We start from the raw sequence: 14,117 nt of genomic DNA on the forward strand, positions 1-14,117 counted from the left end.
CCTAGCACACACCTTGTCAGGCTGCAGCAAGCCCTGGTACCTGGAGCAATTTATTTGCTTGCTCTCGCAAACACTTGGTTGGCCAAGCAATTGTATCTTTAACCTCCAGCAGAAAACTCAAGTGAGTAACCGGAAAGCAGGAGCCAGGTCCCATCAGTACCTGTGGTGGAATCCAGCATGTGGGCCCACCCCTCTCATCTAGGCTTAGTCAAGTCTTGCAGAATGGGCTCTACTGAGATCCAAACACATTAGCTATTTGTTAGATGAACTCATTCCTGGCACCTAGCAGATATTCAGAGTCTGGTTGATTCAAAGGGAACCTGGCTGGTGTGGCTCAGTGGTTGAGCATCGACCCGTGTGCCAAAAGGTCACTGGTTCGAGTCTCGGTCAGGGCACATGCCCTGGTTTCGGGCTCAATCTCTGGTGGAGGCATACAAGAGGCAGCCAACTGATGTTTCTCATCGATGTTTTCATCCCTCTCCCTTCTTCTCTAAAAAATTCAATAAAAACATATAAGAAAGGGAAAGGGAAAAGAGGATGAAGATTTATATTTCACAAGAGTATTCTGTGGGCATGTCAAGTCTGCATAGGACCCAAAGTCTTAGCTCCATTCCAAGCCATGGCAGAGAACGGCCAATGGCAGTGACAGCTCCTGGTTCCACACTTTCTTGGGCAGGCTCAGCAGAAGCTTAAACTCCTGCCATGGGTGTCATTGCTAGTTGACCTCTGCTCAGTTCCTGACAGCTGACTTTGGGGTCTGAGCTGTTGATGTGGCTCCAAGAAGTATTACTCATCAGAAGTCAAGTCCACTGGTCTCATAGGACACCTTTGCATCTGGGATCTAAGCATCTTCACGTTGTCTTTATTCCCTTCAAGGTTTATCTTCAGGGTTGCACTGTGGAGAAAAGACACAAAAGGTTCCTTGGTGGAACAGACCCTTCTTAGTTCCTACAGTCCCCCAACAACAGCTCCAATCCTGGTTCTTATGGCCCAGGTATACATAAGGACAAACAGGTAGTAGCGTCAGTAACCAGACCTGTGTTTCCAGGCTCTACCAGGACAAGCATAATCCTATATAATAAAAGCCCAGCAACCAAATGGCAGAACGACCAGTCGACCAGTTGCTATGATGCGCACTGACCACCAGGGGGCAGACACTCAACGCAGGAGCTGCTCCCTGGTGGTCAGTGCGCTCCCACAGTGGGAGCGCCGCTCGGCTGACTGGGATGAGTGGACCTCCCACAGCGGGCAGATCCCCACAGGCCATGCCCCCACCAGTGCACGAATCCTGTGCACCGGGCCTCTAGTTCTTTTGTTTTTTTCATACTTGCTATCTTTTTTTTTTTCTTAAAGTATTACAAAGAGTATTACACATGTCTCCTTTTTTCTCCCCCTTGACATTCCCCCGGCTTCCCCCACCCCCTTGTGTCTTGTGTCCATTAGTTATTCTCCTATGCATGCATATAAATCCTTTGGTTGATCTCCTACTCCCCCCAACCCTCCCCAGGGTTCCCACTGTAGTTTGACATTCTGCTCAATGCTGCTCTGCCTCTGTATTCATTTTTGTTCATCAGTCTATAATGTTTCTTATTATCCATAAATGAGTGAGTTCATGTGGTATTTTTCTCAGCTTCCCAGGAGCCATCTCAGCCTCACCGGGGCCGTCTTGACCTCACAGGGGCCGTCTCGACCTCACTGGGGCCGTTTCAAACTCACTGGGGCCGTTTCAACCTCGCTGGGGCAGTTGCAACCTCGCCGGGGCCGTTGCAACCTCATCGGGGCCGTCTCAACCTCACCGGGGCCGTTTCAACCTCATCGGGGCTGTTTCAGCCTCACCGGGGCCGATTCGACCTCACCGGGCCTCTAGTTTTAAATAAAGGAATTAAAGGACAGCCACCCTGAACAGACCAGCCCCACCCTGTTTTTCTCTGTTGTCACCAAGTCCTTCTCTAATGAGACTGAGTAATATTCTCTTTTTTTCTTGTTGTTAATCCTCACCCAAGAGTATTTTTCCATTGAGAGAGTGGAAGGTAGGGGGAAAGACAGAAAGAGAGAAACCTCGATGTGAGGGAGACATATCAATTGGTTGTCCCAAATTTGCCCCGACCTGGACTGAGGATTGAGCCTACAACTGAAGTATGTGCCCTTGACCGGAACTGAAACCAGGACCCTTCAGTCTGAGGGCTGATGCTATGTACTGAGCCAAACTGGTTAGGGCTGAGTCATATTCTCTTTATTCTAAGAATGCCCATCTCCACGCCTAATTCATTCCTGGACAATACCAAGCAAACACAACCCATTCTTTATGGTCCAGGTGAGTACCTCCTATTCCAGGAAGCCTACCCCAACTGCTTATGCCCATTGAGCTCTCACCCCTTCTCTGTTAGTACTGCCTGTGCCACTCATTTGCAGCTGAGCATGGACAGCCCTGCCCTCTCTCTGGGCATCTCCCTTGTCCTCTCAGGTAGATGATGAGTTCTTAAGAGCAGGGCACTAGCTGTCCTTACCATCCATGGTATTTCCTCTAAACTTGAGATCAGTAGACTTGTCAAAAACAAACACTTAAAACCTAATTCATAGTCACAAGCCCGTGAATATTTCATTGCTGTCAGGCCATTATGGAAAATTGCAATTTGCAGGGGTAGGGAAGGTTAAAAAAGAGGTGGGCACACAGAACTGGTGAAGCTATTTGCTGTCTTCCTATTGCTCTGATATGAAGGATGAGAGAGGGAACTTTGCATGTGGACCAAGAGAAGGGAACCCTTAGTGTTTGCAGCCACGAAGGCAAGTTGGGGGCTGGGCCCAAGTCTTCCTTTTGCCACTCACTTGCTTCCTCCTCTCTGGGCCTTGGTTTCTCCATATGAGAGTTGGGATATTGGATCAGTAACTAGGTAATATGAGCTCTTTTCTCCTGATTTTCTATGACTGATGATTCTGAGTCATAGGTCATATTTGATATCATCATCAAAACACCCAGAAAATAACAAGTGAAGGCCAAGTAGGCTGTATCAGCCCGCGCCAGATTATCTATTTGGGCAAGAAAATACAGTCAGGCATGGACATGCACTCCACGTAAAATGCTCCACCAGACAGCCAAATTTGAATTGAATCAATCAGTCTAGTTCCTGGAAGTCCGGGATAAGGTTTTCAAGGTTCCCTGAGCCAGATGGTGTCCACACTACGCCAGGTATAAAACACAAATTACGGCTTTGTTTTAGAAAGAAAGAAAAAAGAGCCTGATTCAATGAGTGACTTATGACTGCTACCACTTGATGATTAAAAACAGCATCATGTTAAAAAGACCAGCTCATCCCCACTAACGTGCAGGCCTGGGACTACGCTGAGTTGGTTGGTACAGATCAGCCCCCTATACCTGTTTGGGGCTGTGCCAGCCGCTCCCAGCGCTTACTTTTCATTCACTTGTGGCTGCAGCTTTGAGGGGACATGTCTAAGCAAATTCCTCTCTGACTTTATCAAAGATCCCACATAGCTCTAACCGGTTTGGCTCAGTGGATAGAGCGTCGGCCTGCGGACTCAAGGGTCCCAGGTTAGATTCCGGTCAAGGGCATGTACCTTGGTTGCGGGCACATCCCCAGTAGGGAGTGTGCAGGAGGCAGCTGATCGATGTTTCTCTCTCATCCATGTTTCTAACTCTCTATCCCTCTCCCTTCCTCTCTGTAAAAAATCAATAAAATATATTTTTTAAAAAAAAAGATCCCACATGAAAGAGCTTCCCAGTCCTTCAGCCTCTGGGGTCCAGTTGCCCCTTGGTGGAAGTCAGAGCCTGTTTCCCGAGGATGGACAGTGTGCCTTTTGATGAATTCTATTTTCCAGCTGAGGCTCAGGTTCTAGGAGACAGTTCTGAGTGTACTCACCTGAAGGGTCCAGGGTGCTCAGTATAAAGGCTGATGCTGGTAGCCCACCTGTACCCTCTCTCTGGCTTGAGAGCTAAGGTTTGGCCCTGATGTTTCAGAACCACTGCTCCAATTCTTGCTACACCTGACCAATCCAGCTTCCGGCAAACAGAGACAGCCTGCCACTTTGATCAAGTGAACTCTTTGAAGTGGGTTAGGCCGTCAAAAGCATTTCAAATCTCTTTCTTCTGATTCCCCAGAATAATGTGTTTTAAAACTTCATTTTAAGGAACAAAAACATTGCTGGAATCCAGGCATAAAGAGAATTTGAGCAAAAGATGGCCCACGGTCTTATCAGAAACAATCCTGGGAGACAGCAGGCACAGGTAGTTGTCAAAAAACATGCTCCTTCATCCCTTGGAGGCAAGGTGACATGGAGACAGCAGCCAGCTGATCAAAGTCTCCGGATGACAATGTTTATCTCAACTGCCGCAGCCACTCCCAGCACCACTACCATTAGCAACCTGCAGCTATCCTGCTTGTTCATACACCTCTTTTCCAAACCACGTTTCTTTTTCAGGTCACACATCTTCTCTGAGTCCCTACTAGACAGTTTGGACAAAGCAGAAAGAACTCTGAGCTGAGAGAAACCAGAAAATCCCTGATCCTATAAGATTCGCCTGTCATTTTCACATTATTCCCCCCCCCCACCCCTCCACCCCCCGCCTAAAGCAGCGGTTCTCAACCTGTGGGTCGCAACCCCTTTGGGGGTCGAACGACCCTTTCACAGGGGTCGCCTAAGACCATCAGAAAACACATATATAATTACATATTGTTTTTGTGATTAATCACTATGCTTTAATTATGTTCAATTTGTAACAATGAAATTGGGGGTCACCACAACATGAGGAACTGTATTAAAGGGTCGCGGCATTAGGAAGGTTGAGAACCACTGCGGGGCCTAAAGGAATCTGGCATGGTCCCAGCCACCCAAGGGGTGGGGGGCTAACAAAAACAGGAACGTCAGGCCACAGGAAGTCCCTCCTGGAATAGAGAGAGAGCACAACTGTCCATACCTGCTTCGCGCTTAGGGCCTCCCAATACTTGTGCTGCAGAATAAAAATGACACAGAAAAGTCTTTGGTAGATTCTGCCCCGTTACAGAGCAAGGCAGACCTCGGCACTTGCCCCGACTGCTCAGCGAGCCAGGAGGCAGACCCTCTGACGCTCTGAGGGCAAAGGGAGAGCTGACTTCAGCAAGCAGGGAGGCAGCAGCTACCAGCAGCTACAATTGAGTGAAATGATCAATAGGATAATTGTGATAATTATGAAGGGCTGCAGGTCCTTGGAAAAATTATAACCCATACAGATTTTTAAATTACTATTATTAGAAGTTATTATTACCAGGTGCAATAATGATAATAAATTGTCCATTTATTAACCACATGGTGGAGATGAGTCAACTCAAAACCACAAAACTAAGAAAGAGAGATGCAAATAAAATCCCCACCTTGAAAATATGGGATATTTGCTACCAGCCAAGATTCATTTTTCATCAGCCTTTACTGCACGTTGGTTCCACCCCAAGCCTCAAATATGTCTGAGTCAGTTGAAGGGTGGCTTCTCGGCCTGCTCTTGTCCTCCGGCACGGCATGCAGTGCCTGGGAGACGTGTTCTGACAGGGCTATGAATCTACAAATGTCAGTTATATTGATCCAGGAATGTCCATTAAGTGGAACAGCTGCCCATCTGAGCAGTCCACAGGATTTGGCATTATTGTCACATTAAAACCAAGTTTCGCCGAAACAGGTTTGGCTCAGTGGATAGAGCGTCGGCCTGCGGACTGAAGGGTCCCGGGTTCGATTCCGGCCAAGGGCATGTACCTGGGTTGCGGGCATATCCCCAGTGGGAGATGTGCAGGAGGCAGCTGATCGATGTTTCACTCTCATCGATGTTTCTAACTCTCTCTCTCTCTCCCTTTCTCTCTGTAAAAAATCAATAAAATATATTTAAAAAAAAAATAAAACCAAGTTTCTACTGCTCAATTATTTTACATTTCCATTTTAAACAGCTTCTTAATTATAAGACTTTTTAGTCTTACACTAAAAAATAACCCCATAAACACCTATGGACACATCCTGTTTTATTTGCTCTAGCTCCTCATTTTTTTTATTGGCTGAAGTATTTTAAAGTAACTAATTTCATCTGTAAATACTTCGATATGTATCTCATTGATAAGGACATTTTAAAAAATTCTAAGCACAATGTCATTATTATACCTAACAAAATTAGTAAAATTCCATAGCATTCATATTTTAATGACAGCCTGATGGGGGATATAAACAGAAAAAAAATTAATTGGAGAAGACAAAACTACTAGAATGATGGTTACACACACACTGCAGAAAAACAGAAATGTTGATGACAACATAGGGGTTCAAAAAGTTAAATAACTTTTACAAATAAATACAGATGTTCATGCAAAATATAAATGATAATCTATGGTTACCGTAGTGAGTGTGTGTTTTGTTTGTTTAAAAAATTATTAAATGGCCGAAACCGGTTTGGCTCAGTGGATAGAGCGTCGGCCTGCGGACTGAAAGGTCCCAGGTTCGATTCCGGTCAAGGGCATGTACCTGGGTTGCGGGCATATCCCCAGTAGGAGATGTGCAGGAGGCAGCTAATCGATGTTTCTCTCTCATCGATGTTTCTAACTCTCTATCTCTCTCCCTTCCTCTCTGTAAAAAATCAATATAATATATTTTAAAAAAAATAAAAATTATTAAATGCAATGTGATATGTTGGATTGTATCCTTGAACAGAATAAGAATATGGATGAAGACTAGTGAAATCTAAATAAAATCTGTAGTATAGTTAATAGTAATGTATTGATGTCAATTTCTTAGTTTTGGTAAATGTAGCATGGTTTTTGTAAGATGTTAACATTAGAGGAAACTGGTCAAAATATACAGGGACTCTCTGTACTACCTTTGCAACTTTTCTGTAAATGCAAAATTATTCCAAAATAAAAGTTTATTTAAAGCCAAGCAAACAAACAAACAAACAAATAAAGGAGCTTAAGAGTCCCCCCAGCTGGATTGAAATGAAACCTTTAAACTTTCCAAATCTTCAGCATCACAGGCAATCTAAAATTTAAGAACAGCGCCCTCTAGTGGAAATAGCAGGATTTCTTTTAAAATTTAAATCAATGATAATGTGCCTGAGTACAATTAACCCAAATCTTTGCAACTGAGGTCTCTCCCTGAGCCCCCAAAATAAAAATAAATAACATTTTATTGTCGTTTCCACGTTTCAAGAGCAAAATATGTTGATTTTTGTATAAGATTTTTTTCAAAAAAACAAACGAAAGATCACTCATAGTTCAATTTTTAAGTCTCTATGAAGGTGTTTAATAGCCCTTAGATATACACACACACTCCAAATTGTGCAAATGGCTGTTCTACCTTAAAATGTAATTAATATTTCCACAAATCCTTAAAGAGGACCATCACGTTTGTGAACCACAGCTTATATAGTACTTCAATTCACCTCGTTTCTAAAAAACACTCTTTGTCATGCTTCTGAAACCAAGAGGCATGCTGTAGCCCTGTCCACAGGACATGTGGCAACTTTTCCTTTGTTCCTGAAGACCTGAGGTATGTCTTAGTCGTTGGAAAATGATCATTTTCCAGGCTTACATTTTAGACTATGAGAGCTGGATTGGTCAGGTGTAGCAATGACTTCCCAACATGGGAGAGGTGAGATGTTGCTGCACTCAGGATAGATTATAAAGGTTTTTTGTTTCTTCTGATTATAAAGTTTTAAGACTGGCCAGAGATGCACCAGCTACAGTTCTCTCAATCTTTTTAAGCAGATTTCCTTTTGATCTGGTATCTTACAGACTTTTAAATGTATATTTTTATTGCCTTTCAGAGAAGGGAGAGATAGAAACATCAATGATGAGAATCATTGATTGGCCGCCTCCTGCACGCCCCCTCCTGGGGATGAGCCTGCAACCTGGGCATGTGCCCTTGACCGGAATTGAACCTGGGACCCTTCAGTCCACAGGTCGACGCTCTATCCACTGAGCCAAACCAGCCAGGGCCCTTACAGACTTTTAAACATTCTACCGTATGTCTCAAAATCTCATCCTTTCTATTTTTAAAAAACCTGCACAATATTTACAGCTCGTTAATTAAGGAGTTCTTTGACACTCTGAACCAAGCACCGTGTTCATCCCACACACTGTCTTTCCTCCTCTAATGGCACAGACTTCCCACACTGCTCTTCCTTCCAGGCTGCTGTGGGGAAAACGGGATGTGAGACGAGAAAATGCCTCACACGCCGGGAGGTGCTGTGTGAAAGGCCAGCGTGACCTGGATCAGCGAGAGGGAAGTTCTGACCCACCGCGGGTGGTTTCCTTTATAAGGATGACGCACAGTTTCACTTCAGGGACGTATGAAGGTGGGAACAAAAGGGCCAAGAGGAGAAGCCACGCGAATTAAAATGGTGGGCAGCAGGGGTCAGGGGCAGCACCTCCAACCTCAGTCACAAGGAGATGCAAAGACTGGGTCCGGCCAAATCCCAGGACCTCCCGTGGGAAAGGCCTGGGCAACCTTGGCCCCTGTTCCTGATTTCTTAAAATGAATTTTCCCCGGTTTTATTAAGATATAGTTGATCTACCACATTGTATGTTCCTAAATTCTTGGAAGAAATTTTGCTGCTCAAATGCTGCTCAGAAGAACTGGAGAAGAGGTGTAGGGAGGGGCCAGAAATGCGAACAATCACGTTTGATTCAGGAGCAGGACTGCCAGAGGAAACGCAGGATGCTCAGTGAAATCTGAATTTCAGATAACAAATAGTGCTTTAGTGTAGGCCAGTTCATCTAAGACTCAAATTTCATTGGCTGTCCTGTGTTTTTCGCCAGTTAAATTAGCAACCCTACTCTGGAGTGCAGGGGAGGCTTCCTGGAGGAGGCGGGATTTAGCCAGTGCCTTGAAGGGCAGGAGGAGAGGACTGAAATAAGCAAAGAACCCCAGAGAAAAGAAAGCTGGTCAGATGTGAAGGTAAAACCCAGAGAGCTGGCCCAGGGCCAGAGGACCAAGTGTCCTGGAGGTCAGGCTGAAGGGTCAGACTTAAACATAAGCAGTCAGGAGCCACAGAAGCCTTAGAGCAGGGAGCCCGTGGGGCTGAGTGTTGGGAAGCTCCTGGGTAGGACAGCAGTGAAAGGAGAGACGGAGGTGGAGCACTTGCATTGGTTCAAGTGGAAGGAGGCCGAGGCGGCAGAGGTATTCCAGGCGGCACTCGGGCAGACCCAGCAGCCTGAGCCGCTGTACCAGCAAGGACAGTAACAAGCTTGGTAGGTCGGTGATGCTTTTGTTTGCTTGATGGAAGTCTTTCTACAGCTAAGAATTGACTCAGTGTAGCTAACCTCCTCCCAGCTCTGTCAATCACACACGTTGACACTTAGGACCACGTTGCTAAGTGGGACCTTAAAGATCACAGTCCAAAGCTGGGGTTTCACGATGAGCATTTATGGGGCCACTGGTCTCCTGTGTCAAAGCTCCTTTACATTCGGACCTAGTGGAGCCTCACCATCGCCCTGAACTCATTGTCTCCACTCTCAGAACAGGTCCAGCTAAATGAGCGGGTGCTGCCCATTCCACGGCTAAAAGGGGTGGAGTGAGTAGCAAAGTCCACTTCCAGCCCAGTTTCCACTGCACGACATATAGCACCTTTGGGAGTCTTGCAAAGCCCCGCCAGCACCCCCATTTGACCCTCACAGTCACTCTGTAATACAGGCAGGGAAGGTCTCAGGGTTCCCATGTACAGAGGGAGAAGTGAAGACTCAAGACGTCCAGGGCAAGGCTGCCTGGAAGGGCAGCGAGAGCCACACACCCTTCCGGCCCCCCGCACCCACAACTCCTGATCACTCCTCTGTGTGCTCTGGCACAGTCCTTTCCTTGAGGGGGTGGGTGGGGGGCAGTGGAGCATCTTTCCTCACCCCCAGGGGAGCCAGCTGGTGGCCCCACACATTTCAGGGTGTACTGACTTTCACTCTGTGGTAATGCCACCTTCCTGGGGAGAAACCACATCCTCAACGTCACTTTTCACTTTTGGTACCTATTGGAATGTCCTGGCCTCTTCTTACTTATATGTGTTTTCTCTAACATGAGCACTTTTATAGTACGTGTGTGTGTATCTGTTTTTGTGTTTATTTATTTTTAAAGGAATGATTTGACTTTAAGAATGACCAATGCCCAACCTTGGCCAGTGTGGCTCAGTTGGTTCGTAAACAAAAGGTCACTGGCTCAATTCCTGGTTACGGCACAGGCCTGAGTTGCGGGTTTGATCCCCTGTCGGGGTATGTGCAGGAGGCAACCGATCTATGTTCTCTCTCACAGAAATGTCTCTCTCTCTCTCTCTCTCTCTCTCTCTCTCTCTCTCTCTTTCTGTTTCTCCCTTCCTCTCTCTCTAAAATAATTTTTTTTAAAAACACATTTAAAAAAGAATGACAAATGTCCAAAGGAATCTGACCTGGCCTCTGGTGCTGGAAGCAGAGTTTGGAGAGGGAACAAGCAGTCCCAGTTGTCAAGAGCTTAAGGCACAGATAGCAAGACACACAGGCCTGGGACTTGACCCCTTTCAGACAGAGCAATCAGGTGGGTGGCTTCATGCCCCTGTTTCCCAACCTTCCCCCCCCCCCCCCCCCACACACACCACACACCACACACCACACAACTGCAAAAGCTCCAGGCGGTCTTTCTCCAACAGGCAGACTTTGTTCCAATGACAGAAACAACGTCCTTGCAGAATTCCACAAAGCTCCCCATGTGGGCCTCTGACATTACTAGGAAGCGGAGAAGGAACGAAGGGACTAAATGCACTTTTGTCACAACGTTGGACTTAATCTTTTCTTGCATCCCAGAGACTAAAAAAAGAAAAGAAAAGGAAGCCTTTAAAGGCAGAGGAACCATTTCAATGCCGGAAGAAAGCCAACCCTGCTCTCATAAAACAGGTGTGGGCTACGCTGGAAAGTGAGGTGGCCACTCCTGCAAGCCCCGCTCCCTCTGGGCCCCGCTCCCACCTGCTGGGTGCAGGCACCCTTTCTCGGCATCTGCTCAGCACGCTCTCAGGATGGCTGTGCCAGGAGCGGGGCTGCCTTGTGAGTGAGTGAGTGAGCAAATGAAGGAGTGGATCCACAGTCTCTGTGGAGTGTGCCACCCCCTGTGGAGATGTCTGGAAGCACACAGCCCCAAGCAAATGGCCTGAGGCTCCAATGCCATTCATCTGATGCCTCAACCAGCCCAGCCAGTGGACACTGGAGAAAGGTGAAAATACTCACATTCTCACTCCAGGTGAGCCCCCCCCCCCCCCCATCTGTCTCTGTCTCAGCCCTTCTCTGGTGCTGCCATCATAGGAATTACTTGAAAATCCCAATGTTTTGTCCTGTTGATTAGATAGGGCACTCCTGGAGGGCCCAGGTAGAGCACAGGTAAGTGGGAAGAGTCCTGGGAGAGTCCGCGGGCCTATGGCTCTGAGTCTTTCGGATTTTAGGGTCCACTATGCGTTCAACAAATTTGAGGGGCCTACTTCGGATGGCTAATGGGTTATTTTACCAAATAAGACCATTAAAACTCAACACCGACTACCACATAGTTGATCATCATTTCCTAAAAGGGCATTTTAACACCAAAACAGAACACAAACCCAGAATGAAGGGCAGTCCTCCCCCTGCTGACAGCACATGGCAACTACACCGTCCTTGTTCTCATTTTCCAGACCCAGGCCCGGAGCTGCGGGCCTGAGGGACAGGACAGCCCAGACCCGAGGGCTACACCCGTCTGTGGTATCCGAAATGGGATGTTTTGTTCACAGATCCCCAAATCAAAAGGAGGTAAAGTTTATGAAAATGCCAAGCTTATGCGATCCCAAGTACGACACTGAGGGCACTATGGGGAGCCGGTGTTGGGGGAAGGGGGTATGGGGGGAGGGACGCTTCCATGGTCACATGGGTTTGGGAAACACTGAGACGCTTTCAAAGCTTATATATTATTCACGCATTTATTTGCGTAACTGCATGTGCAAGTGATTCTCCGAGGCCGCGCTGCACCGTGCAGTGTTTCGCTGGGAACGTGACCATGGAAACCCCTTGTCGGCGCTGGCGGTGGGAGCTGGCGGGCAGCAGCCAGCGGACTCATTCATTATTCAGCAGGCGGAGGCGAGCGTGGGCGGACTGGCAAGCTGCAGCGCCAGCACCTGCGGCACCGCAGGGTCATGGAGGAGGGCGCCCAGGCACCGGCAGGCAGGCAGCAGCGGGTACCTCAAGGTCGGAGTTGATGGAGGGGACCTCGGAGGAGCTGCTGGAAGACACGCGGGCCCGGATGACCCGAATGGGAGGGTACGAGGGGGGCTCCTGCAGGGGCGCGTCTCCCGTGCTCATCTGTCCGTCGCCCGGCAGCCTGGCGGCGCTGCAGCCTGCCTGCAAGGCGTGTGGGGAAGGGCGGGCGGAGACACTTAGTTCACTTTGTATTTTAATTGTCAAAGCACTCGCGTGCTCTAGTGTTCCAGAGGTAGGAAGGGGTGTAGCGTGCAAGCCTACCTCCACCCTCACGCCCCAGCGGCCCGTTCTCCCCAGAGGCGGCCAGCACTCGGCGTCGCTCACCCTTCAGATAGTCTCACACACAGCCAAATGCATTCACGCACCGCTCCTTACTGCCGCAAACGCAGCATGCTCTGCACTCTCTTATGCATCTTGGGTTTTTTTCCACTTGATGTCTCAGAACGTACTGTATCAGAAATGTTTTTGGTACATTGTATAGGTGTTCACCGTCTATTTAACCAGTCCCCTACTGATGGATGTTGACGGTATTTCCAGTCTCTTGCTTTTACAATCAACACTGACTGCAGTGAGTTACATTGTACATTAAACATTTCAGGCTAGGGCTGGGGGGTGGGGGCGGCTGGGAGAGGACAATGCAGAGAAAGGGGGACACATCTGATGCTTTCAACAATACAGAATTACACATTTTTTCAGGCTATTTTTAAAGGATAAATTCCTAGAAGTGGAATTGCTGGCTCGGAGGGTATGTGCCTTTGTAATTGGACATCTGTTGCCAAAAATGCACCCCATAGAGGCCTTACCGACTCACTCACCACCAGCAGAAAGGTTTAAGGGAGATTCCCTATCTTCTTCTTTCTTTCTTTCTTTCTTTCTTTCTTTCTTTCTTTCTTTCTTTCTTTCTTTCTTTCTTTCATCTATCTACCTTCTATCTATCTATCTATCTATCTATCTATCTATCTATCTATCTACCTTATATCTATTATCTATGTCAATTCCTATCAATCTACCACCTATCTTTCTATCATTTATCACTTTCTATTTTCTCTATCATCTATCTGTATCCTATCAATCATCTATCATCCATCTTCCTATCTATATTCTATCTATCAGTCATTTGCCTCTATCTATCTATCTATCTATCTATCTATCTATCTATCTATCTATCTATCATCTATCTATCTTTCAGAAAGGAATTTCTCCCCACAGGGCTCACAGGGTGGGGACAGGGGTCTGGGGAAGGGGTCTCAGACATGCTTGAAGCTCTGAGGGCTGGGGTTTCAGAGCTGGGCAGGCATTCTGCAAGGGGAACAACCTGCCTTCAGGAGCCGTATCTTTCACCAACCATGTGACCTTGGCAAGAAATTAGTCTTCCCCGAGCCTCAGTGTCCTAATCTATAACAGGGAGTGGCAGTCCCTGCCTTGCCTCCCTTGAAGTGGTGTCACAGGCTCAGAAGTAAATGTCATGGACACATAAGAGGAAGGTCTACTGGCCTGGATCCCAAGTCACACAGGGCTCCAGCGTGACCGGAGCATGTCTCCAGCATAAATGTGGCTTCACCTGAGAGTCCCTGGGCAGGCAGAGAAAGCCCATAAAGGAGGCAGAATCAGTGTTCTGGGCAGCCCCTGGGTGGGGTGGGGGAAGTGGGAGAAACAGAAGCCTCCCAGGCAACAACCATAGATTCTATAAAAACCTCCAGGCCTGACCACACCTGAGTCAACAATGCAGTTTCAAATATTCCAGTCCTGCCGAAACCGGTTTGGCTCAGTGGATAGAGCGTCAGCCTGCGGACTGAAAGGTCCCAGGTTCGATTCCGGTCAAGGGCATGTACCTGGGTTGCGGGCACATCCCCAGTAGGGGGTGTGCAGGAGGCGGCTGATCGATGTTTCTAACTCTCTATCTCTCTCCCTTCCTCTCTGTAA

The 14,117-nt window shown here is 47.4% G+C and overlaps 1 protein-coding gene across 4 annotated transcripts in view; it reads right to left on the reverse strand.

Moving 5' to 3' along the window:
- Window positions 1-531: 531 nt before the first annotated feature.
- TMEM44 (transmembrane protein 44) overlaps window positions 532-14,117 on the reverse strand; it is a 30,798-nt gene continuing 17,212 nt past the window's right edge. Inside the window, exons 9-10 of one of the 4 annotated variants that reach the window (XM_059687435.1) lie at window positions 12,177-12,335; window positions 532-895 (exon numbers count right to left, since the gene is read on the reverse strand). In XM_059687435.1, the coding sequence (XP_059543418.1) occupies window positions 872-895; window positions 12,177-12,335 (183 nt within the window). In that variant the 3' untranslated portion in view covers window positions 532-871. Of the gene's footprint in view, window positions 896-11,509; window positions 12,336-12,515; window positions 12,643-14,117 lie in introns of those variants that run through there. The other 3 variants (XM_059687437.1, XM_059687434.1, XM_059687436.1) reach the window with 3 other exon arrangements.

This window comes from Myotis daubentonii, chromosome 3 (assembly GCF_963259705.1).
Source record: "Myotis daubentonii chromosome 3, mMyoDau2.1, whole genome shotgun sequence".
Lineage (NCBI taxonomy): Eukaryota > Metazoa > Chordata > Mammalia > Chiroptera > Vespertilionidae > Myotis > Myotis daubentonii.